At 45.7% G+C, this 26,399-nt stretch overlaps 1 protein-coding gene across 1 annotated transcript in view; it reads right to left on the minus strand.

The window, feature by feature from the left end:
• ALK (ALK receptor tyrosine kinase) overlaps positions 1 to 26,399 on the minus strand; it is a 676,339-nt gene that overhangs the window by 96,089 nt on the left and 553,851 nt on the right. Inside the window, exons 8-9 of the mRNA XM_078056142.1 lie at positions 26,052 to 26,152; positions 6,749 to 6,918 (exon numbers count right to left, since the gene is read on the minus strand). Coding sequence (XP_077912268.1) covers positions 6,749 to 6,918; positions 26,052 to 26,152 — 271 coding nt within the window. The remainder of the gene's footprint in view (positions 1 to 6,748; positions 6,919 to 26,051; positions 26,153 to 26,399) is intronic.

Here is a 26,399-nt window from a genome sequence, read left to right on the forward strand (position 1 = left end):
ACGAAACCAGCCTGAGATGTAAGAAGATCTGGATCTCTACAAACAGAATATCGCAGGCAGTTGATTTTGAGGTACGAAGTGGAGAGCCTGCGGGCAGATATCGGAGGATAAACGGTGGCGGGAGGGAGCCTGGCCGTGGGGATCCTACACCGCTGGTGAGTGACAGCCTCGCGCCCTGCAGACGGGCACAGACTCGCAGACCAGTAGCATTGGGAAAGGACTTTAGGGCAGCCCCTAGGGTGGATACCCAGAGCGGCAGGGTCGTGCGCACGCGAACTGCAGCCCCCGGGATGGAAACCCAGAGTGGCGGGGTCGCACCTGCAAACTGCAGCCCCCCGGACTGAAACCCGGAGCGGCGGAGTCGCGCGCGCTGGCACTGGGAGCGGCTGGCGGTTTTAGAAGCACAAAGGGCAGAGACGTGCCCTGATCTGGAGGCAGGACTGGGAGCGCTGCGGAGGGGTGCACAACCCAGGCTGCTGCAGTTTATAGCAGCACGGACAGAAACGGAGATCGCGTGGCCTGGAGAGCTCACTGAAGAACAGACTGCGGTCTCTCTGCTCTGAGGCAGAGGGTTGGAAACAGTCTCTTCTGCTCTGACTTGCAGAAGAGATGCGGAAAGCCACCAGGGAAAGGCGCCACAGAACAAAAGCCCCAAAGACTGATTCCCACTGAGCCCATCCCCCACCACAGGGGCGCAGGGCAACCGCCCAAACAGGGTTGCCTGAGTAACAGCGCGGCAGGACCCTCCCCCAGAACAGGCTGGGAAAACAAGAGGCCAGCAACCCTAAGGTCCTAAGAAAACAGGTGCATCTTGCTTGGGTTCTCGTCAATAATTTGGACTCTATACATTCCCTCAAACACCCATCAACAGAATGACTAGGAGGAGGAGCCCCCAAAACAGAAAAGACTCAGAGATTATGACTTATGCTGCAGATTTACAAATGGATGCAGATATAACCAAAATGTCGGAGATGGAATTCAGGCTAGCAATTGTGAAGACAATGGCTAGAATGGAGAAATCAATTAATGGCAACATAGAGTCTCTAAGGGCAGAAATGAAAGGTGAATTGGCAGAACTTAAAAATGCTATCAATGAGATCCAATCCAATCTAGATAATCTAACAGCTAGGGTAACTGAGACAGAAGAGAGAATAAGCGACCTGGAAGACAATATAATAGATAAAAAGGGAAAAGAGGAGGCCAGGGAAAAACAACTCAGAATCCATGAAAATAGAATCAGAGAAATAAGTGACACCATGAGGCGTTCCAATGTCAGAATAATTGGAATCCCGGAGGGAGTGGAGAGAGAGAGAGGGCTAGAAGATGTATTTGAGCAAATCGTAGCTGAGAACTTCCCTAATCTGGGGAATGAAACAAACATTCGAGTCCTAGAGGCAGAGAGGACCCCTCCTAAGATCAAGGAAAACAGGCCAACACCCCAGCATGTAATAGTAAAACTTGCAAATCTTAGAACCAAGGAAACCATCTTAAGGGCAGTTAGGGGGAAGAGATTCCTTACGTACAGAAGGAGGAACATCAGAATAATGTCAGACCTATCCACAGAGACCTGGCAAGCCAGAAAGGCCTGGCAAGACATATTCAGGGTACTAAATGAGAAGAACATGCAGCCAAGAATACTTTATCCAGCAAGGCTTTCATTTAGAATGGATAGAGAGATGCAGAGCTTCCACGACCGGCAGAAGTTGAAAAGAATATGTGACCACTAAGCCGGCCCTGCAAGAAATATTAAGGGGGGTTCTATAAAAGGAGAAAGACCCCAAGAGTGATCTACAACAGAAATTTACACGGATAATCTATAAAAACAACGTCTTCACAGGCAACATGATGACAATTAATTCATATCTTTCAATAATCACTCTCAATGTGAATGGCCTAAATGCTCCCATAAAACGGCACAGGGTTGCAGATTGGATAAAAAGACAGGATCCATCCATATGCTGTCTACAAGAGACTCATTTTGAACCTAAAGATACATCCAGACTGAAAGTGAAGGGATGGAGATCCATCTTCCATGCCAGCGGACCTCAAAAGAAAGCCCGGGTAGCAATTCTTATATCAGACAAATTAGATTTTAAACTAAAGTCTGTAATAAGAGACACAGAAGGACACTATATCATTCTTAAAGGGTCTATCCAACAAGAAGATCGAACAATTGTAAATATCTATGCCCCCAACATGGGAGCAGCCATCTACATAAGCCAACTGTTAACCAAAATAAAGAGTCATATTGATAACAATACGTTAATTGTAGGAGACCTCAATACTCCACTCTCAGCAATGGACAGATCATCTAAGCAGAAAATCAACAAGGAAACAAGAGCTTTGAATGATACATTGGACCAGATGGACCTCATAGATATTTACAGAACATTCCACCCTAAAACAACAGAATACTCATTCTTCTCGAGCGCACATGGAACTTTCTCCAGAATAGACCATATACTGGGTCACAAATCAGGTCTCAACTGATACCAAAAGATTGAGATTATTCCCTGCATATTCTCAGACCACAATGCTCCAAAACTGGAACTCAATCACAAGAAAAAATTTGGCAGAAATTCAAACACTTGGAAGCTAAAGACCACTCTGCTCAAGAATGTTTGGGTCAACCAAGAAATCAAAGAAGAACTTAAACAATTCATGGAAATCAACCGAAAACACATCGGTCCAAAACCTATGGGATACTGCAAAGGTGGTCCTAAGGGGGAAATACATAGCCATCCAAGCCTCACTCAAAAAAATAGAAAAATCCCGAATTCACCAACTAACTCTACACCTTAAAGAACTAGAGAAAGCAACAAATGATGCCTAAGCCATGCATTAGAAGAGAAATAATTAAAATTAGAGCAGAAATCAATGAATTAGAAACCAGAAACACAGTAGATCAGATCAATGAAACTAGAAGTTGGTTCTTTGAAAGAATTAATAAGATTGATAAACCACTGGCCAGACTTATCCAAAAGAAAAGAGAAAGGACCCAAATTAATAAAATTATGAATGAAAGGGGAGAGATCACGACTAACACCAAGGAAATAGAAACAATTATTAGAAATTATTATCAACAACTATATGCCAATAAACTGAGCAATCTGGATGAAATGGAGGCCTTCCTGGAAACCTATAAGCTGCCAAGACTGAAACAGGAAGAAATTGACAACCTGAATAGGCCAATAACCAGTAACGAGATTGAAGCAGGGATCAAAAACCTCCCAAAAAACAAGAGTCCAGGGCCTGATGGATTCCCTGGGGAATTCTACCAAACATTCAAAGAAGAAATAATACCTATTCTACTGAAGCTGTTTCAAAAAGTAGAAACAGAAGGAAAACTTCCAAACTCATTCTATGAGGCCAGCATTACCTTTATCCCCAAACCAGGCAAAGACCCCATCAAAAAGGAGAATCTCAGACCGATATCCCTGATGAATATGGATTCCAAAATCCTCCACAAAATCCTAGCTAATAGGATCCAACAATACATTAAAAGGATCATCCACCACGACCAAGTGGGATTTATCCCCGGGATGCAAGGGTGGTTCAACATTTGCAAATCAATCAATGTGATAGAACACATTAATAAGAGGAGGGAGAAGAACCATATGGTCCTCTCAATTGATGCAGAAAAAGCATTTGACAAAATACAACATCCTTTCCTGATTAAAACTCTCCAGAGTATAGGGATAGAGGGAACATTCCTCAAGTTCATAAAATCCATCTATGAAAAACCCACAGCGAATATCATCCTCAATGGGGAAAAGCTGAGAGCCTTTCCCTTAAGGTCAGGAACACGTCAAGGGTGCCCACTCTCACCACTGTTGTTCAACATAGTACTAGAAGTCCTAGCAACAGCAATGAGACAACAAAAAGAAATAAAAGGTATTCAAATTGGCAAAGAAGAAGTCAAACTCTCTCTTTTCGCAGATGACATGATACTTTATGTGGAAAACCCAAAAGGCTCCACCCCCAAATTACTAGAACTCATCCAGCAATTCAGTAATGTGGCAGGATACAAAATCAATGCACAGAAATCAGTTGCTTTCTTATACACTAACAACGCAACTGTAGAAAGAGAAATTAAAGAAACGATTGCATTTACAATAGCACCAAAAACCATAAGATACCTCGGAATAAACCTAACCAAAGAGGTAAAGGATCTATACTCTAGGAACTACAAAACACTCATGAAAGAAATTGAAGAAGACACAAAAAGATGGAAAAATATTCCATGCTCATGGATCGGAAGAATAAACATTGTTAAAATGTCTATGCTACCCAGAGCAATCTATACCTTCAATGCCATCCCGATCAAAATTCCAATGACATTTTTCAAAGTGCTGGAACAAACAATCCTAAAATTTGTATGGAATCAGAAAAGACCCCGAATCGCCAAGGAGATGTTGAAAAAGAAAAACAAAGCTGGGGGCATCACGTTGCCCGATTTCAAGCTATATTACAAAGCTGTGATCACCAAGACAGCATGGTACTGGCACAAAAACAGACATACAGACCAATGGAACAGAATAGAGAACCTAGATATGGACCCTCAACTCTATGGTCAAATAATCTTTGACAAAGCAGGAAAAAACATGCAATGGAAAAAAGACAGTCTCTTCAATAAATGGTGCTGGGAAAATTGGACAGCCACATGCAGAAGAATGAAACTCGACCATTCTCTAACACCATTCACCAAGATAAACTCAAAGTGGATGAAAGACCTCAATGTGAGACAGGACTCCATCAAAATCCTAGAGGAGAACATAGGCAGTAACCTCTTTGACTCGGCCACAGCAACTTCCTTCAAGATACATCTCCAAAAGCTAGTGAAACAAAAGCAAAAATGAACTTTTGGGACTTCATCAAGATAAAAAGCTTTTGCACAGCAAAGGAAACAGTCAACAAAACAAAGAGGCAACCCACAGAATGGGAGAAGATATTTGCAAATGACACTACAGATAAAGGGCTGGTATCCAAGATCTATAAAGAACTTGTCAAACTCAACACCCAAAAAACAAATAATCAAGTCAAAAAGTGGGCAGAAGCTTGTGTTCCCTCTCTCGCTGTGTCTCTCTCTGTCAAGTAAAAAAAAAAAAAAAAGTGGGCAGAAGATATGAAAAGACACTTCTCTGAAGAAGACATACAAATGTCTAACAGACACATGAAAAAATGTTCATCATCATTAGGCATCAGGGAAATCCAAATCAAAACCACACTGAGATACCACCTTACACCAGCTAGAATGGCAAAAATGGACAGGGAAAGAAACAACAAATGTTGGAGAGGTTGTGGAGAAAGGGGAACCCTCTTACACTGTTGGTGGGAATGCAAGTTGGTACAGCCACTTTGGAAAACAGTGTGGAGGTTCCTCAAAAATTTAAAAATAGAGCTACCCTATGACCCAGCAATTGCACTCCTGGGTATTTACCCCAAAGACACAGACGTAGTGAAAAGAAGGGCCATATGCACCCCAATGTTCATAGCAGCAATGTCCGCAATAGCCAAACTGTGGAAAGAGCCGAGATGCCCTTCAACAGATGAATGGATAAAGAAGATGTGGTCCATATATACAATGGAATATTACTCAGCCATCAAGAAAGGATGAATACCCACCATTTGCATCAACATGGATGGAGGTGAAGGAGATTATGCTAAGTGAAATAAGTCAAGCAGAGAAAGTCAATTATCATATGGTTTCACTTATTTGTGGAACATAAGGAATAGCATGGAGGACACTAGGAGAAGGAAGGGAAAAATGAGGGGGGCGGAATTGGAGGGAGAGATGAACCATGAGAGACTATGGACTCTGAGAAACAAACAGGGTTTTAGAGGGGAGGGGGAAGGGGGGATGGGTTAGCCCGGTGATGGGTATTAAGGAGGGCACGTACTGCACGGAGCACTGGGTGTTATACGAAAGCAATGGATTGTGGATCACTACATCAAAAAGTAATGATGTATTGTATGGTGACTAACATAACATAATAAAATTAAAAAAAAATAAAATAAAATAAAGATGAGGAAACTGAGACCCAGAGAGGTTCAAGGTCACAAAGCCACTGGGTATAGAATTCAAATAGGACCCAGGGCCTCTGGTAGAAGTCCTCCTCTGTTTACCGAAGAATTTGTCATCTCCCTCATCTACCTGCTTCAGGGACCTGACTCCACAAAGCCCTGGACTTGGACTGACCTGAGCACCAGTCCTCACTCTGAGGCCAACTTGCTGGTGCTGTAACTCTTTGGTTCTCGATGAGAATCTTGTGAAAGGGCAGGCATGGGGAACATAATAAGGTCTGTATTACCCATGTCACAAATTTTGTTGTTAATAAGGAATAAATAAAATGTCAAATGGGAAAGTAAGGCAAAATGCATTAATTAAGAGAAAATGTGATATACGTATAAAGCCTGATTATTATTTGGCAATAATATGAGTTTTATTTCTTCCTGCTACAGATACTGGAGGCAGCCAATCAGGCCAGGCCAGAGATGCAAGAGATGAGGGCTCTAATTTAGCATGGAAATCCCACAGAGAAACTCAGTGCTCCCTAGAAGTCTGCAGAAAGTGTGTGTGCATGTATATGTGTGTGTGTGTGTATATGTACATATTTGTGTGTATGCACATGTATGTGCTCATCTGGATCTGTATCTTGGGTAGACGTGTTGGTGGGGGGAAGACATGACCCCTTTCTGCATTTTGGCTGATCGAGGAAAAGAGTGACAGGAATGGATGGAGGCCCACCTGTCAGCCACATCGAGAAGAGGCAGCACCGTCCACTGCCACAGGCTCAAGCCTTCATTGGTGGCAACATGCCAGACCATTCTGCTTTGTTCCTTCCCAGTTTTGTTCTCCACCAGCACCAAGGAGACATTTCCCCGCAAGACTCCATGGATGAGCCAGGACATTCGGAGCTGCAAGGGAGAGAAGAGCCAGAGGACAGGTGTTAATGTTAAAAGGAAGCCTCAGGTGCCCTTCCTGGAATTCTCAAAGATATTGTCGGAGACTCAGCCAAGAGTGCCCAGGAAGGAAAGCTGGTGGCTGCCTGATCTTGCTCAGTCTCCCAAAATGGCTTTCATGAAGGTTTAAGGAGCTGGGCAGGGGCAACGATGGACAATTTTGGAATTTTTTTCAGGTTGATCCTAAGTTTCACCAGATTCTGTGTCTGAGGTGATATTAAGATCCATGGGATAGTAAATGAACTTCTTAAAGGGGATCCAAAGATTCTTGTCTGTGGCCTCAATTCACTTTGTGATCTTGGACAAGTGATTTTATGACTCAATTTCTTTAATGCCTTAGGTATCATAGATTTTTATTCTCCCCTCCCCAGACTCTAATAATCTTATCTGAATGATACTATACCTTGTGTTAGCTAACTGGAGACTCTATGATTTGATACCTGTGGGCACTTGTAGGCAAAGTTGAGACAAAAATCTCGTATTGAGATACTTCCATATACTTGTCTTTCAGACAAGTATACTTGTCTTTCAGACAAGTATACTTGTCTTTCAGACAAGTATACTTGTCATCCATTTTGACAAAAGGAAGCTACAATCATATGTTTTCATTGTGTCTTGATTAAAGGTTCCTATGGCATTGTTCTCTAGACATATGAAAGGGACTGTAGCTAATATTTCTTTTTTTTTTTTTAATTTTTTATTGTTATGTTAATCACCATACATTACATCATTAGTTTTTGATGTAGTGTTCCATGATTCATTGTTTGTACATAACACCCAGTGCTCCATGCAGAACGTGCCCTCTTGTAGCTAATATTTCTAAAAAGTTTAAGGGCAATCATGCCCTGAGTCAGTATATACTATAACGAGGTCTCTGATCTTCGTGTTTTATAGAAACAATCTATAAACAACATTTAAAACTTAGGACAACCAGAGCATATAATTGTCCCAAATATTCCCGTTCAGATCCTGTAATTAAAAAAATGGCTATTGTAGAATAGAAGGTAAAATATATCCTCTTGAAAACAAGAGTTTTCATCCACTATGGTGCCCCCTTTTCTTTGTTTCTCATTGTTTGAAGACATGCTTTTCTGTAAATGACCATTCCTTTTTCTCCCAGTCCCTGAGCTCAAGGTTGCCTCACAATTTGATCAAAGAGGTCACATACCATGAACTTTCCACTTTGTTGCACATGACCTCTTCACTAACAAGGTCACACCTGGCACTGGGGTGCCCAAGTGCTGTTCTACTTCTGAGAGCCTGAGTCAGGTAAGCCTGGTCTATAACCATACTTCTTCCCTTATACCTTACCCCTTTCCCAAATCCAGTGTAGCAAAAGTACTTGTCACCAATGAGCACTCCCTGGATAACTTAACAAATCTGTTAATTGTTTTTCCTGACCTCACTTGCTTCCTTGTGCAGTCTGGATGCCATGACTAGAAATTTTAATCCTACCCTTGCCAACTAACCTCTCTCAGCCCTTAGCCCATGCCCTGCAGTGCCTAGCTTGGGATATTGCTTGCCACATCCTTTCTCTCCTTTTGCTCCTTGGCCACAGAATATTGCTGATTTGGACTTCTGTGAAATCAGAATGTTGAACCTCAATGCCCTGGATGGTTGGTGGTACTTATTCATCCACTGTTGATTTCCATAGTTGATTTCGGAACACCCACAGCACAATGGGTGTTCCAAACTCTTCCTCAAACACTAATGCTGTTACCTCTTGGTACCTAACTCTCTTGATCATTATTTTGATTCTTACTTTACTGATAAAGATTTACTATATTAGGTGAAATCTCCTTCAGCCTCTCTGCTTTCCTCCCTTCCTTCCTTTCTTTTTCTTCCTCCCCCTTCTCCTCTCCCTCTTTCTTCTTCTTCTTCCTCCTCCTCTCCCCCTCCACCTCATCCTTCTTCTTTACATAGGTGTTTATTTATCCACCTTCTTTCTTCTTTTCCTGTCTTAGAGGAAGATGTATCCTTCATTTTCTTCTATGTTAATCCCTCATGTTTTACCACCCCCTAGTCCTTGCTCTCTCAGAAACTTCCAGCACCTTCAGACTCTTTCTGCCTTCTGGGTCTCCTGTCTACAAATAAGATCAGCTTTCACCTGTGCCAGAAAAATATCCTTTATTTGATCTTGCAACCTATTTCTGTACCTCCATTCAGATGTTAACATCGTGGATAACTGGCATGTAACTGCTTTTATTTCCTTGTTGCCCATTCTTTCTTTAAATTCTTTTAACCTGGCTTCTCTTCTCATTACTCTAACAAAGTAGCAGTCACAATGTCCTTTATAACCTATTCTTTCAACTCTCTCCATGGCCTCTTAAAGTGCCTCTCCCTGTCTACTTTCTCCCTTCTAAATTCTTTTGTGTATCTCGATCACATCTTCCTGTTTACCACTGCCATCTGTGACTCTTCAGTGGTTTCTCACTCCCTATCAATTAATATCAAAGCATTCGTGTTCCTCTGTAATCTAAGAAAATAAGCTTTTTAGGCATTCAATGAATATTTATTGAGTACTTATGCTGAGCCACATGTATCCTCCACCCTAGAATGGTCTAAGAGTTTGCGTTAGAGAGATCTGGATTCAAAAACTGTTCTTGTCACTTTGGTCCTTTTGAAGCTCAGTTCTGTATTCTCTAATATGAGAATAGGTTTATCTACCTTATAGGATTATAGTGACAATTTAATGAGAGATAACAAATAGTGTAACAAAATGGTAAAAAGGCATTTCGGCTGAAGCACTGACACAATAGATACTACACTTCAAAAGGATGTCTGAGAGCACAGTGATACAGGACTTTCATGAGGGGGTGGATAAAAACAGGTTATACAATTCTTAATCTCTCATCCATACTTCGGATTTTTAAAAAAGTTGGTGGTTGACTACTAGGAGAGAGTTTTTGGAATGTGCTTTTTGTATATCATGAGTTCCACCTCACTTTACTCTCCTGCAAAGAAGGTTCCCTCTTCATCCCAAGTCGAGAGAGAGAGCAGTTTTAATGATACCCCCTTGAGCACTTGATATTAATCCCCTGCAATTTGGGGAGCTCAATAGAATACTGTCTAGCGCCTACCTGGAAAATCCAAAGTATGAACAAGGGGCTGATTGGCTGCTCTAATGGCAGAACAAAGGCAAGGTGGAAGCATTGAATGGCCTGTACTCCCAGAGTCTGGCAGTATACAACATGCATGAGCATTACACATAGACTAGAGTGAGCCATGTACACGGGAGCCCATGTGGGTCATTTTAGATCTTGTCCAAGAGGGCTTCTTGAAGGGGTAAATAGAACTCAGAAGAAAGAAGCTACAGGCATCTCAAGATGCCCAAGGACAGAGGAAAGAGTAAGTGATTACCTGGAATGATACATATACCCTAGTCAAGGTGAAAGATTCCTAGCCATAGTAGAGGGGGTGAGGAGAAAGGTAAATCTCCCAAGAAACCACCAAAGTGCCCCCCTGTGAAAACCAGTAAGCCTTGTCACATCCAGAGAATACCAGTGCCAGATCACCACAACAGGTCTGGTCGAGTAAGATTTTCTTTTTCCCCTTAACCTCTTTTCTTTTCCCGGCACTTAAGACCTTGAAGGGTCACAATTAAGCCAGAAGACTGAAAAGGAGGAGAGCTGAGTGAAGAAGAAGAGAGATCAATGATCCTTTCCCTGATCTCAGGCTTCTCCTCTGCAGTAGGGCCAAGCATGGCAGGGCAGGGGAGGAAAGAAGCCCTAACTTTATTTTTATTTTTTAAATAATTTTTAAAAGATCTTATTTATTTATTTATTTATTTGAGAGAGAGAGCAGAGCAGGGGTGAGGGACAGAGGGAGAAGGAGAAGCAGAATCCCTGCTGAGCAGGGAGCCCGATGCAGTGCTCGATCCCAGGCCCCTGGGATCATGACCTGAGCTGAAGGCAGACCTTTAACTGACTGAGCCACCCAGGTGCCCCAAGAAGCCCTAACTTTAAAGCGAGGTTGAAGTTCTGACCAGATGGGCATTTTGATTTCTAAATAAGCCTGTTTTGTGTTTTGCAGTGGTGCCCCAAGAAGCCCTAACTTTAAAGTGAGGTTGAAGTTCTGACCAGATGGGCATTTTGATTTCTAAATAAGCCTGCTTTGTGTTTTGCAGTGACTAAAAAACTGTATTACCTTAGAGCACCCAGACAAGTAGTTTTCACCCAGTAGTCCAAATGTGGGGGCCCAATAGATGTTAGTCCTTAGGCTCTCTCACATCAGTCTACATACCAGCTCTGCACCTGACATGCATTTTTCTGCTTCTGTGCTTTTGATCCTTCCATTTCCTCTACCTCTTCTTTCCTTCTCATCACTTAAAAAAAATTCAATCTATTTAATTTTCAGGGAAACTTTTCTTATCATCTGTCTCAGAATGACTTTCCCCTCCTCTGAAATCTAACAGTTGAGGCTATTGGGATCATCATAGGACACAGCTCTGCTGCCTTGTCTTCCCTCCATCCTCCATGGACCACAAGTTCCTTCAAGGCAGGGACTGTCTTATCTTGTATTCACAGTCGTTGTCAAGTGAGGGCACACGGTAGGAGCTGATCAGTGTCAGAATATATAAAGATTTATACACTTCCAGGAAGAGCTTCCTGTCTTTACCCAGTCCCCTCTCAGGGACAGAAACCAACTTTGCACCTGTGAAGCTCCTTAGCACTTTCCTGCATTCTAGGGGTTGAGTTCTAGGGGGTGGGTTCCAGGGAAGGGAAGGGGATCCAGGCATCTTGCAGCTAACTTGGCTGTAGTTGAAATGGCCCAGTTCTCAGCTGTTCTTAGGAAACTTTCAGTCTGAAGTAGAGTCTGCTAGTGGCCTGAGCATGTCAGTGAGATAGAGCTCTGTCATACTGACAGTGGGCCATTGGCTTGCTGACTATTGAGCTTTGTCCACCTGCCTGCACTGTATTTTAGGCCAATAGGGCCTGGAAAGTGAGAACGGTACTGGCTGCCAAGAGATGGCTTCCCTAGTTCTTGAGGAGGTCTACCAGAATCCCTCTTGGTATCAGTCTTTGAGATGATCACCCATTCATTCAATAAATATTTACGCATACCTATTCTGTACTGCATATTATACGTATCTTCCCTGTTCTCACGAAGCTTATCATCTAGCCAGGAAGTCTGAATTTAAATGAGTAACTGCAATTGTGCTGAGTGTAGCAAAAGGGGGAGTAAACAGAGCCACTTGACGGTGAAGACATAGAACATAGGAGAGTTAAAAATGTGACTTTCCTTTCATCTTACAATACCACCACATATATTTATAGCAGAAAACATGTATCTCAGCTACAACTCAAGCCAAGGCATGCACTAAGTTTCGGCAAAGTCTATTTCTAGAAACAGACGCAAAAGGTTTGGTATGAGATTGCAAACTGGCAGCCAGTGAATGGCTAGCAAAGTATGTCTTCCGGCCATTCCTTTTTTTTTTTTTTTCCATCTACTGAGTGTTTAGTAAGGTGATATATTCAGGTGATACTGTTCTTCCTCAGATATAAGCAGTCTAGAACCTCTGGTCTTTCACTTGGCCTACTTCTCACCTGTAGTTATCCCTAGTCATTCCAGATTTACCTCTAGAAGTCAGTCAGTGCTTTGCTACTCAGAGTGTGATGTTCAGGATGGTGTCATGGCTGTTACCTGGATGCAGCATCTCTGGCCTGATCCTGGACTCACTGCATCAGGATCTGCAGAGAAGCAGCCTTGCCCCTGTGCTCCTATGACTCATCCCGCTTCCTTTCTGGAATGCCCTGGAAGCAATTGCCCTTTGCATCAATATTCACTCTCGGGTGGCTTATCAGACTATCCTTGTTTCTTGCCTATTGACGATGGGATAAACAGGGGTTTGGGCTCCAATATCCAAGTGAATCAATTGTGTGACTTTAAGCCAACCACTTAGCTCCTCTGAGCCTCTATTTCCTTATAGACGAACCTGTGATAATAGCCATACTTTCCCTGCCCATCTTAAAAGGTGGTTGTAAGACTGAGATAAAGAATGTGGAAGTAGAGCCCACATGTTGTGAAGGAAATGGTGATACCAGTAGCTTTCAACCGGGGCTGCAAATTAGAATCACCTGGGGAGTTTTCACAACTACTCGTATCTGAGTTCTCACCTCAGAGATTCTGATTTAATTGGTCTTGGGAAGGTCCTGGGCATCAGCAGTTTTCAGATCTCTCCAGGTGATTCTAAAGCACATCCTAGGCGGAGACCACTGGGAAGAGGGGCTACTTAGGGCTAGAAGTAGCCTGGCCTTCTCGGTGAGGGGTCCATTCTCACTTGGACTTCGAGTAAGAGGTAATTCTTAATAACTAAAAAATGGCTTAACACGTGCCCACCATCACCAAGGTGTACAAGGAGTGTCTTTCCTGCAAGGGGGAGGACACAGACCCCAGCAGAGGGCCTTTGCGCGGCTGCCATGTCATCCCTGGCCAAGACTGAGGATAGCCCTGAGGGTGAACAGGGATAACCTAAAGATGCAAATGGGACCAGAACCATCCTCTTGGACCTACAGGGTCAGGTTCTTACCAATTTCTTAATTAGAAGACTTCAAGGACTGATGTCAATTCTTTCTGAATATCCCTCATTCATTATTTGTATGTAAGTGTACAGAGTGACTCTTTGTGGTTTCTAGGGCAGACTGCAGGCTCAAGGCCTTCTCCAAGACTTCCATTTTCCTTATAAATCCAGTCTCAGATAAAAGAACCCCTCTGATACCTCACTTGATACTGACAGTTAAGGATCAGGTGCTCAGAGTGGGCAAAAAACACTCTTGGAATTAGATCTTACTAAGACCAGCTTCTATCTGGGGGCCTAGAGGATAATTTGTTAGTTGACTATTTATTGAATACCAGAGAGTTGCGCTAGGCACTTGTATATATGCTGTCTCATTTTCTGTTCACAACATTCCTTCCTGTGGGTATGATCAGGCCCATTTTTCAGATGTGGGATCTGAAGCTTAGGTAGGGAAAGTCACCTGTGGTCGCTGAGCCCATGTGCTGCAGACTTGGATTCCATGCTATGGTCTATGCTGTTTCTACAATATCAATAGCGCTACATACACGTAACATGTTATGGTAACACTTAAATCTTTGGGGGGTGTATTGTGAAGGTTGTCTAGATCCTTGTTGCTCCAAGTGTGGTCTATAAACCAGCAATATTGGCATGACCCAGGAGCTCATCAGAAATGTAGGGTCTCAAATCCCACCCCAGGGCTGCCAAGTCAGAGTTTATATTTTAACAAGATCTTGGCCCAGAAATACCTTCATAACAGAGGAATTAGGGAGATAGAGGGCTTTAAACCATTTGCATCCTTTGTCTCTGCCAGACAATGAGTCGTCATATATGTGTGTGTATGTCCATATATATGACAAATGTATTCACACAAATATGAGACATCTACAAATCCTAAGTAATGTTTGTGAGAAATACCACTTGTTGGAGGCTGTAACAATAAAAATGTTGATCCTTCTAGACATGTCCTGGTAGATACAGATTATGAACGATAGCTTTTGACTAATAAACTCTGATACGCAGACAGCAAATGAGACAAGTGAGAAGAGACAACGCCAGGAACATGCCACCAGTAATTATATTTCCTGGCTCCATCCGACCCTTTCACAAGGGTCTTCCCCGATCCCCGCCCCCCCACCTCAGTGGGGCCTGATAGACTTTCCAATTATGTGCTACCAGTGTTTGTCATTTTATTAATTAAAGTTCTGTACATAAGGCAAGAGTAGCATTATGGCTAGGCCTATTGCTATTATTTCTCTCATGGCCCTTTCCTCCTCCAGAGGTAATTATTGCAATTTTATGTTGAGAATATACCCCATGTTTGCTATGCATACCTCGGGGCAACTTTACAACAATCTCTTGAACATATTAAAAAAATATCAGCGCGGAATTTAGGCTGAGGTTGAACAAAAGAGACTCCGTGGTATCAAAAAATGTCCATTCTGCATGCAGCACACCCAAATGTAGGTCATGCTGTGAGGGGGAAGGTGCGACCTTTCTTCCTCTTTCTGAAGGGCTGTGTGAATTCCTGCAGGACAGACAAAGCCGGGGTGGATGCTCTGGTGTGTATTTCACTTCAACAGAAGCAAATGCTTTTTAACAGAGAGAGAGGCTCAAATATGAGCTTGCTTGGGGGTGGTGTGTGCTCCCCCCATATTCCCCAGCCTGGACCCCGTCATCCAGCAGTGACTGGGAAACTGGGATTGGAGTTGTTGTCAGACACATCCAAGCTTTGAATGGAGGTTAAGGCTGCTTCCCAACCTAAGCTGCCATGGGGCTGTGATTCTGGTGTGAACTGGTAATTTTAAGAGTTCCTTGGATTCAACATGGTCTCTTATTAACTTTAATTGAGAGTATTGACTCACTGCAAAACCCAGTGTTTTTGTATTCCATCTCCTAATTCACCTGGAAAGAAAACTAAATACCAACTCTCTAGCTATAAATAGCCTAATGAAAAATCAACCCAACACAGCAAGAAGCAGACCAGATGCAGATTTTTTGATAACAAGCAAATAAAATATGCTGGCAAATACTTGCAATTATGGAGGCTTAAGAAATGCTGGATTCCTGGCCATGTAGGGGACTTAAAAGATTGAGATCCTTTCTGAAAACAGCACTCCATGTCTCCTCCTTTCTGAGGCATCGCTTCGAAGCCAGAAACAGCCAGCCAGGGAAACCTACATGCCCCCTTTGTTGAAAACACAGCAAGAAAACATGAAGGTTATATACAAAAATAATAACTGTGGGATCCCTGGCTGGTGAGGTTATGGAGTTACTGGTATTTTTTTTTTCCTTCTTTGGTCTCCTAAATTTTTTACAATGAACATCTACTTTTTGATAACCTGAACAAAAACAATAAAATAAATGTAGTGTACACAGCTATTAAAAGGATGTTTATGAAGAATAACACTGATACAGGAAAATATAATAGTAAGTAAAGAAAAGGAGACATAAAATACTTATATGGTATGATGCCAAATTTGTATAAAGCCTTTTCACTCTGCTCAAATAGACGTCCATGTGTCTGGAAGGAAATGTACCAACGTGGTAAGCGGGGTTACTGATGGGGGGTAAGACTGTGGGCGATTTCAGTTTTCTTCATGCTTTCATGTATTTTCCTAGTGTTCTGCAATGAACAGAGAGCACTTTTGTAATCAGAAAAAAAATAAACACTATATTAAAAAATGGCAGCAAGGGAGGGTTCTGACGTCATTTGAAAGTGGGGAAAAAAGAGTACTTTCTTTCCACCCCCTTAGGGGAGAATGAGTTTCTCTTGCCTGCCTCGTGCGGGCTTTTTGGGGAAGACCAGGGAAAGTGGGAGCTTCTGGGGAATGAGGGCTGCGGACAGAGCATGAGTTTTGAAATCAAAGAGAGGTTCTGTCTTTATTTGTGGCATAATTTGGTGCCTCAGTCTTCATCTGTAAAATGGGGCCAAACATACTCTGCTCAGAGAGTCGCTGGGGGACTGTCATAAGATCATTAAGGAGCCCAGTGCCCAGTTACCAAATACATTCAATCAATGTTACTTCCCTCCTCCTGCATCGGAAAGGGCGGGCAGGGAACACCATGTTAGAGATAAACAGCTCACAAAAAAAATAGAAAGGGACGGCGTGAAGGAAGCTGTATTTAAAAATTTCAGTTCAGTGTTCTTTCTTCCAGTTTCCCCAGAGAGTTATCCTTCCCGTCTTATAGGAAGAAAAGGTGATATTTTCTTTTGAGTTACATTGCGAAGGTATGATCTGAAGCTAACAGCCTCCTCTATACCTCCGTCTGTGTGTATGATGGGGACAATGCTGCGAGACAGCTCTGTAATCCTCTAGCTGGGGAACGGGATCGACTCTGTGCAATGAAAGTGGACAGAGGAAAGAGAATGGACCCCAGGCACATGAGTGTCTGCAGGGGCCCAGGGCCACTTGGGGAGTATTTATTCTGACAGTTGGGGAGAGCCTCTGCTTTCAACAGGGTGCCCCCCTGTATATGGCCTTTTGAATGTGTCATCAGGGTCTCCAGTAGGAGCCACAAGGGTCCACGATTAGCAAGTGGATTCTGAATTGGATCCAGATCTCTGCCAAGTGCCCAGGAAGATTTTATTCACACCCATGAGCCTTGACAGTAATTCTCCCTATGCCTCAGTTTCATCATGTAATAGAGAAGTATTAATTTTGAATGGCTCAAAGGTATTAAATTAATTATGTCCGACTGCAATTACAATTGCTGTTGATTACTTTGGGCCATTAGCATGTGTCCTGGCAGCATCAACCGCATCATAGGAAGGGGTGGTAAAATGCTAGGCACCAGCAGCTTCCCAGCTCTAGGTCCTGAGGGGAGAATTATTTTGGCTCAGAGAACTCAGTAGGGCCATGTTTGTCGGATCCTTGAGAATCAAGGAGGAGTCTCCTTGTTAGCGCCTATCCTGGACCAGGGTTATGCTGTGTAATTAATGATTGATTAAGTGGATTCATGGGGCATGTCCTTCTGGTGCTAATCCTAGGCACTGTGCAACATAATGCTCCCAATCTTCCCACATGTTGCTATTGACCGAGAAGAGAAACAAGAGCACACGTGATGTCTGAATTCATGGTGGACTGACTTCTGCCTGCCTGCGCGAAGAGGAGATAATAATCATTGTTTCCATCCATAAAACACTGCCGGGATTACAAGGAGTTTTCACTTTTCATTTGATCTTTGCAGCAAGTGAAACAGCTATTTTTATCCCCAGTTAGGGGGAGAGTGACTTGGTTGATGTCACGTGAATTATAAGGGGCAGAGCTGAGATTCAAACTCAGGTGACCTAAATTAAGTCCAGTGACCTTCCAGGGAGATGGATGTTCGTGTAAAACCTGGCTCCACCTCTTACCAGCAGGGCGACCCGGGGCAAGTCACTTAACTTCTCTAGGCCCCAGGGTCTCCGTCAGTGAATGGGGGTAATGAGGCCTCACAAGTCTGTTTTGGTGGTGAGATAAAACAAGTGACATTCTTAGCATAGTCCTAGCCACACACTAAGGGATTGATATTTAAAAAATGCTCCCTCAGTTGGCTTACCAGCTATGAAGGGTCCCTACCTCAGACCCAGACGAAGGAAGGTTTCTTTTTCCCAAGAGTACAAAGAGTTAGGGTGTTTGAAGGCTCTAGTTAAGAACTTTGGCTTGCTTTTTAATGTAATGCAGCTGAGTGATCCCTAAGTTACCTGGAGACCAGGACTGGTCATACTGAAAGTATTTTTAACTTTTCTGCCGAATAAACACTCCAAAGAGATCCCAGATTCTTGCTGATAGATCTATCTCCAGCATGGCTGGCCACATGGTGGGTTTGAAATGAGTACTTGCTGGTTTACTGCCTGACTGAGAGACCTCTGTGACCTTCCCTCCCTCACTCCTGCCAGGCATCTGCGTGCCCATCCATCCCAGCCAAGTTCCAAGCTATGGCTCTGATCTTGTCCCTGCAGCTGCCCACCCTTTGCATGCTCAGGGGGCCACCCCCTGACTACCTTGTGGGGGAGCGGTTGAGCAGCTACCTTTGAAGTTAGGAGACTAGTATTTGAGTCCTGGTTTCTGCATGCCTTAGCCTGTGACCTTGGGGGTGTCTCTTAGCCCTCTGAGGCTCTTCCTCTGTAGAATGGGGAAGGTTTCATTCACCTCACAGGGTGACTGTGGAGGTGGGCAGGCTCGGTGGTCTTTGACATTATAGAAGATTCTTAATACGGGGTATGGGTGTAATGTTATTACAGGCATATAGGATGGTCCTTAGAGACTGACAATGGGGTTCAAATCTCTTAGTCATCCAGTGGGTCTGTGCAAAAGCCGTTTGGAAAATGCCTCCAGAACCACTTCTAACCTCTACCCCCTCTCTCTCTGACGCAAAGTGGTACAGGCTTAGGCCCCGGGTTAAGGCCCTACGATAGTGTCTTCATCACAGGGGGTGTGAGTGGTTACCAGAGCTAAGGTCCTCCTAGAGTTTCAGACACAAGGTCAGAGTCAGGGTGACTCATGGGGCAGTGGGTGGGGGACAGGCATCGTTGAGGTGGACTTTGGGGGTGACTGAGGCAGGGCAGATACTCTTCAGAACGCACCATCTACGGGCCTAATGCTGACCCTGGGGGAAGGAGTGAGGTCACACAAGAGGAGGAGGTCTTTGAATTTCAGAGAAAGGCAGTGGGGGTGGGAGCTCTTCCTTGGGGCTTCTTAAACCAGGGGACATATGCCTCCCAGGTCTTCCTGGGGGGCCCCAAAACCACAGGATAAACAGGGTGTATCTTCCTAAAATCTTAGCCATTCCATATTAAGTAGTGAGTCATGTTCTTGAATCCAAACAAACACGCAATGTTAGAGAATAAGATAGAGAACTGGCATTCGTTCTCAAGTTATAAAAAGAGATATTAAAAGTCAGGTATGTGATGTTCTGCTTTGGGTCATTTCGTCAGACTCCCTCTGTGCCTTCATGTCTTCCTCTCTTTCTCTCAGGTCGTTCCCCCTACACGCTGCAGCTGTCCCTTTCCCAGGAGTCCCCCCAGGGGAAAGTGGAGATGCTTCTGTGTCTTAAGGCCACGTGGCCACACTGCCGGCCAGCCGTGCATGATTGCAGGCTCCCTCCTCATTTGTGAAAGTGTGACATTATCAGCTCTAGGTGTCTGCTGCCAGGGTGGAAGTGGAGAAAAGGAACTTTTGCTAGATTGGAAGAGGCTGTTCCCCTCTAGATTGGAAGAGGTGGTGGGGAGACGAGCTGGTGGGATGGTGGAAGGGGTAAGGGGCCCGTCTATCTCTGGGAGAGCATTAGCTTCCCTGGACTCCAGTCACTGAGCTGGGCAACATCCCCCACCCCCTCTATTGCCAGGTTATCCAGGGCAGAGCAGATGGCAAATTCTCCGGACGCAGGACCTCAGAGAGGGCAGCCGCCAGCCTCTGATCGTGGAATCGCCACAGAGCCGGTGATGATAGGAACAGTAGCGGTACAGAAGCAGAAACCACACGTCCCATTTATTAAGCATCCACTGTGTCCAGCTCCAGGCTGGGCACTTTTTATGCCCACCTACTAGTTTCTCCCGACAGGCCTGTAGAGGCTCCTGAAGCTGAGAAGAGTGAGGTGATCTGCACCAGATCCCCCCACTACAAAGTGGCAGGACCCTACCAGGGTCTAAGCGGCCTCAAGGAGCTGCTCTCCCCACCACACTACACTTCGTCCTGGCCCTGCGTGACCAGCTGGGTTCCTTTGCACATGGGTGATGTCACGTGTGTTGGGCCACGGGGCAGGAGGGAGCCCAAGGGGCGCTGTGCTTCCTGCGGGGGGCCCATCATTATGTCTCCCTGGGCAGAGAGTGGGCGATCCAGCTGGATATTACATAGCTAGCACGTTCCAAGTCCTGCCCCGGCTCCCCAAAGATTCCCAAGCGTGAAGGGGACTGGGGAGAGAACAGAGAGTAGAAAACAACCAAATCCATTTGGCAAGCACTGAGGCCTGGAGCTGTCCAAAGGTGAGCTGGCCTTCCCTGTGAGCATTCTGTCACTGCGGTGGGTGTCACGGCATTTGGTGAGACGGGGGTTGGATTCCAGCTCCCACATACCTGACCCAAGGAGCTCGGGCTTGTGGGAGAGGAGCTAGGGTTGATGTCACCCTGGAATGCCCCTAACGTGGCTCTGGTCCCTATTTACAAAGAGGATTTCTATAGCCACCCTAAGGTGTCTGCGCAGCATTGCCTGGCCACACAAGGGCAGAGGCTGGTCCCAGGTGGAGCCTGGTAAGGACCAGCTTGTCCTTTCACTGGTCAGCAGTCAGCCTGGATGCAGGGCAGGATGAATGAAGAGAGAGAGGAGAAGGTCTCCTTCTCCCCAGATGGGCACGTGTTCTATAGAAGGTGGAATGGATCCAGGAAATGACAACCTTATTCAGAATCAAGACCATGAGGCTTCTTGGAATAGTTTTTCCTTCCTGATTTGCTAAAACAAATGAGACCACGTGGGGCAAAGAATAAGGCACTCACAATGCACACATCACATTCGGGTCCTCTCAGTGAGTAACAATGTCCCGTTGGCCACTCAGGAATTAGGCCCAATGACTGGTCTCAGCCTGGGGAGAGGCTAAGTGGGTAACTTGATTGCTACAAAATGGGGCGGCGTCTCCTTCCTGCCTCCAGAGATGAGGAGTTTGTGGTGGGTGGGCAGGGGCTCTGTTAGGCAAGAGCAATGCCAGTCCTCAGGGAGGCTCTGCAGGCCCACGGCAGTGCTCCACAAGTGGAGAACGTACCACTGTCCCCCCTGCCCCCCGCCCCGGGGGGCAGGGCAGTGTGACAGAAAGAGCATGAGGCTCGGACTAAAAGGTCTGGGTTGGCTTTTGATTTTGCATTTACTGGCTATGCGTCTCTGGGTACACTCCTCTCCTGCCTTGCTGAGAAGGGCTGCTCCCACCCCCTGGGCAGCCCTGCGTGCGCCCGCACCCAGATCGGCTCCGTAAAGCCAGCAGAGCAGAATGCCCTTGCCAAGGGATCAGTGGGGGCTGCTAAAGGAAGAGCCTTCTCCTTCTGTTTTCTCCTCTACCTCGAGCCATCCTATAATAATTATGATTGCTCATCCTTGTCTTTTGCCTTTCCACGGAGGATTCTGCCACTGAGTTTAATAAACTCTCAAAACAAAACAGTCAGAAAAGAATTTCTCTTCATCTTGTCTGAAAGTGCTATTTGTCTGCCCCCCGGGGAGAGAGTGGGGTCAGCTTACATAAACCCAAAGAACACCAGCTATGGCTCACCTTACTTTGCTTTTGAGTTACCCTGAGATGCTGGAGAACACCCTGTCAGCCAGATCCCTGGAAGGATGGGCCCCGTGTCCAGGAATGATCTCCGCCATCCTGAAAAGTCTCACCAAGTCAACCAGAGAGCAATTCGCTGAAAAATTCCCTGGCCTCCAGCCTTCAGGGCCCTGCCTGCCCTAGGGGGCCCTTCTCAGTGGGGCTTTGCACAGGGCTTAACAGATGGCAGAAGGCAAGTTCAGATGCCAGGCTGCTCTCCCATGTCCCTCTGGGCCACATTTACTGGTTTTAATGACACCGAATGGAGAGCTCCTTCCCTGCAGGCCAGTTCCCCTGCCGACCTGAGGAGGCCTGCTGGTGGCCTTCTGTCCTCATCTCAGGAGACCCAGGCTAATCAAAGCTGACCCCCTTATCACCACAGGGCTGACATCAGGGGCAGAAAGGCCCCAGGTGTGTTCCAGGGTGCCAGGGGTTACGTCCGTGTGCATGCACATGTGTGTGGGGGCAGGGCAGAGGGGACTTCGGCTGCGGCAAGGTCAGAAAACCAGCAGCTGGGAACTCACCTGCCCTTGGGTGTCGCCACCCATCAAGTGGGTCACATCCCACTTCCTGGGCCCCTTTTGTTCCTGCAGCTCGGAGAAGAAAAGCTGCTTATGCTTTGGAGAGAGGGAAAGTGAACGAGGGAAGCCCACTTTTTCTCTTCCCAGGCCTTGTTCTGTCCTGAGAACACGGTTTAAAATATTCTAGTCACAGGCAGGCTATTCAAATAAAATAGAATTTCAAACCGCACGGGGCTTGTTGAGACATTCAGGCTTCTGGGCTGTGTGAAAGGCAGGGGGAGGGGCGGAGACGGACCCCCTCCCGACTCTCCCCGTCCTCTTTATTACCAGCAGCTGCGATGCTAGACACATCCGAGTGTGTCTCCCAGCCAAGGCGGACAGAGCAGGGCTGACAGCGAGCGAGCACATGAAAGCCACAGCAAGGCTCCCCTCCCTGGTGGCAACTTTAATTATTTGAACTGGAGCTCCGCAAAATAAAAATAAAAATAAAATCAAATCTGAATATTGTAACTGGCTCTCCAGTTTCCCGCAGAGAAAAGCTTGGGGGAGGCAAAAAAAAAAAAAAAAAAATACAACTCTCTCTGTTGTTTGTGGCTGGGCTAGGCATCGGTCTTTAAATATTCATGCCCCGTATGCAAGTGTGCGGCCCGAGGGAGGAGCAGGCCGTGCCTGCACGAGGCTGGCCAGGGAGAGGCACGGGGCCAGGCCAGCGGTGGGGACTGCAGGCATGGGGCGGGCAGGGGGATGGAGCCGGCGGGCTTCTGGAATACCCGGGAAGCTGCCTGGCACAAAGGCACATCCTGGCTATGTCTCCATGATCGATCTGTGGGCATCTGACCTGCCTTCGACTGTGCTGCTTTCCTGGCCCCTTCTGTCTCCACCGCCTATGCCCCCCCCCCCCCCCCCCCCACCGCCCGGGTCATTTCTCACCACTTCTGACTCATCTCTCTAAAAGGCAAGTTACATCACAGGTAGTGGAGGAAGACTCTCTGCACCGACTCAGAAAGAATTTCCATTACAACTGGCAGGTGCACCTCTGGCCAAGTATTTTCAAGTGTCAATGTGCATCCATATCGCTGAGAGTGGGGTTTGAAAAATACAGATTCCCAGGCCCTGCCGCTCTGGGCCGTCATCCAGGAGGCCTGGGGTGGGACTTAGGAATCCCCACTGACTGCATTTTCTAAGTGCCGGCAACTGGAGAAACAGAGTCCTACTGGTCAGGCTGCATCTAGATTTTCAAGGAAACGCGCAGAAGGTGACGCCAGCTCCCTTTTGGGAATCCGATGATGATTGTGGGGTTTCTTGAGGGAGCGTTTTGAGATATTCTGCAACTACTTCAACTCCCAAGAGTTGGAGGGACCCTAGGGCTCCCAGGACTGGTCTGCGTTAAGAGGAGATGCTCAGTGCTGGGTGTCAGCCCTGGAGCTTGGCCAGCCTCTTGGTCCCTGTGGGCTTGACCCTCATCAGAGACTTTCACCCATCTCTGCCTCGTGTCCCCTTCCTGTACCCGTCCCCAAGGCCAATGAAGGCCCCTTTCAGGTTGGTGGGGTTTGAAGGCCCCGAGGTAACCCCACACAGTTCACACAGCAATTCACCATCCCCTGTCGCCGACGTTCGCCAACCTGGGAGGAGGAAATCAACTTGCAGCTTCTGCATTTAGGATCTGAATAAAATAAATGGCAAGGCTTACAAACCTGGAAGTGCATATTTCTATTTTGGTTATTTATTTTTCTGATGAAAACATTTCCCCCAACGCTGGGAATTCAAGACCCATCAGCACTAGATGAATGGTCTGCAAACCTGAACGTGAACGAGCTGTGTGCTGAGAAAGGAATGGACTCACTGCCTTCCCTTCATTACTCCTGCTGAGCCAAGTTCTAGAAAAGGGCAGGAAATAGCAGAAATAGCCCAGAGCAAATTTGACTGGAAGGAAAATAAAACAGGCCAGTAAAACAAAACACCTGTTTAAGCTATTGATCAACCAAAGGTTATCAGGGAAATGATGAAGTATTAGAAAAATATCATTTTTAACCTTGACATTTCTTACTCTAAAATTAGGCTCCTGTTAAATCAAGTGAAGAATACATTTAAAAATCAAATGCTTTTAAGGATCCCCCGACCTCTCAAGAAGGCCAACCGCCTCTCCGCATTTAGATTTCCCTCTTAAGAAGCCTTCCCTCCCAGGAGTCCGCTGGGAGGCACCTCAGAAATGTCAACGATGACTGTGGAACCCACCACCTGCATCACATAGCAGGATTTCGCAGATACAGTTTCACATAATGAACCTATTCATTTGTGCCCTGACTTCTTCCAAAAAGGACTTAAGGTGGCTCACAGAGATATGTAGTATCTAGTAAGGTAACATAAACGAACTAGAAGAGGGTGAGAAATTGGCCAAACGTTGGCTTAGAAAATCAAGCCGGGAGTGAGGCTGCTACGGACTACACATCATGAACCCCTCTTTGCTTACTAAGAGTGGAGCCTCAGATTTAATTTGACCATTCTTCCGATTAAAAAAAAATTCATTGATACATCTTTTCCATGCTTATTTGTGTTTGCCTGTGAGTTTGTATCTCACAAAAAGCCCGGAGGGCTTGAGTTTAGCTGTGTCCCTGAGCCACCGAAGCCTGTCTCCCCAGGGCGTGGGGGCCCCGCGGAGCCAGCGCAGGGGAGGCGAGCCTGGTCAGTTTCACCGAGTCCACAGCTTGGAAGGAAACAAATTGCTCAGGGGGCACGTAGCCATTGCTGAAACAAAGCCAGGAAGGGATTTCTCCTGTGCGTTTCCAGAAAGAGAGGACTGGCCAAATCTAAAGCCTGTGTTGGCTTTCTACTCAGTGCAAGATGTTGATGGTGGCACAAAGAAGCAGAGGCATGTGGGGCTCTTGGAGAACTCGGAATCTGGTTTTGGCTCATGTCCTTTCCCTCCTTCCCCATTCTCCTTACCTATGTTTCCTCAGGGTGCCAGGCACTGTTGGCTAAGTACTGTCACGCTTATTTTGTGCCAGGAACTGTGATAAGGCCTGAGTACATATTAACCTATTTAATCCTTTCCTCTTTGGGGTAGGCACTCCTATTGTGTCCACTTTCCAGGTGGGAAAACTGAGGCCCTGAGAGGTTATTAACTTCCCAAACAAACTGTACAGCCAATCAGTGGTGGAACCTAGCTTGGACTCAGGCAATTGATTCCAGAGTCCATGAGCTTAATCACTGGGCCACGTTTGGGTCTAAGCACATTTCTTGTTCTCTAGAGATTATGACCTTAAGCTAAGAAACATGGCAAGCCCCTCAGTCCACACACTAAAGATGTTACAGCCACAGAAACCATCCAGGCAAGTGGCTTTGGGGGTACCTTACTGAATGCCACCAATATCTTAGTGAAATTTATGTAGATCAAATTTTTGATGCTCTATAAAATTTGAAATGTATCGCAAGAGCTGGATGTTTATAAAAAGTCTTTTGTAGATCACTGTTACCCTCCCCTGTTATGCCTTGGAAATATTTTCTGGGTTTGCTTCAATCGAGGCCCCACTGCAAAGAGTCCAGTGTAGCTGAGTATGGGTGTTTAAGGTAAGATTCTCTGCAGACGGGACTTCACCATGTTGATGCATGCCCTCTGCCTAAAAGATGACCAAAATGCCATCTTGTCCTCCCCCCACCCCCCAGGAGAACAAGCAGCCCTACTACCCAGGCTACTTTGCTTATGTTTGGGTTTGGCTGGAAGTGCCCAAGGTGAGGAGTGGGATGAGCAGTCCAAGAATTAAGGGAACATTGAGACTTGCCTCACATGGAGAGTTCTTCATCGGGGCGGGAAACGTAGCGCTGGTCACTGTAGCACTTTCAGAAGTAGGGACGTCAGTGGTGCTGAGCAACAGGGCGTGGCCTGGGGCAGAAAGGAAAAGGGTCAGAAATGCACCATTTTCATGCACTGAAGTGCCTAGGGGTGCAGGGTTAATGGGCTCTGCATCATTCTTCTCTAGACTTGGAACATCTTTGAGGACACAGCTTTCTGCTGTCCAATGGATAAGGCAGCCTACTTGTCACTGTCAACAAAACTTGGCTCATGCACAGATCTTCCTTCCAAATGCCCCGCAATATCCCAGCATCATACATCCTGAGCTACTGCACCC

The sequence above is a fragment of the Halichoerus grypus genome, chromosome 10 (assembly GCF_964656455.1).
Source record: "Halichoerus grypus chromosome 10, mHalGry1.hap1.1, whole genome shotgun sequence".
Taxonomy (NCBI): Eukaryota; Metazoa; Chordata; class Mammalia; order Carnivora; family Phocidae; genus Halichoerus; species Halichoerus grypus.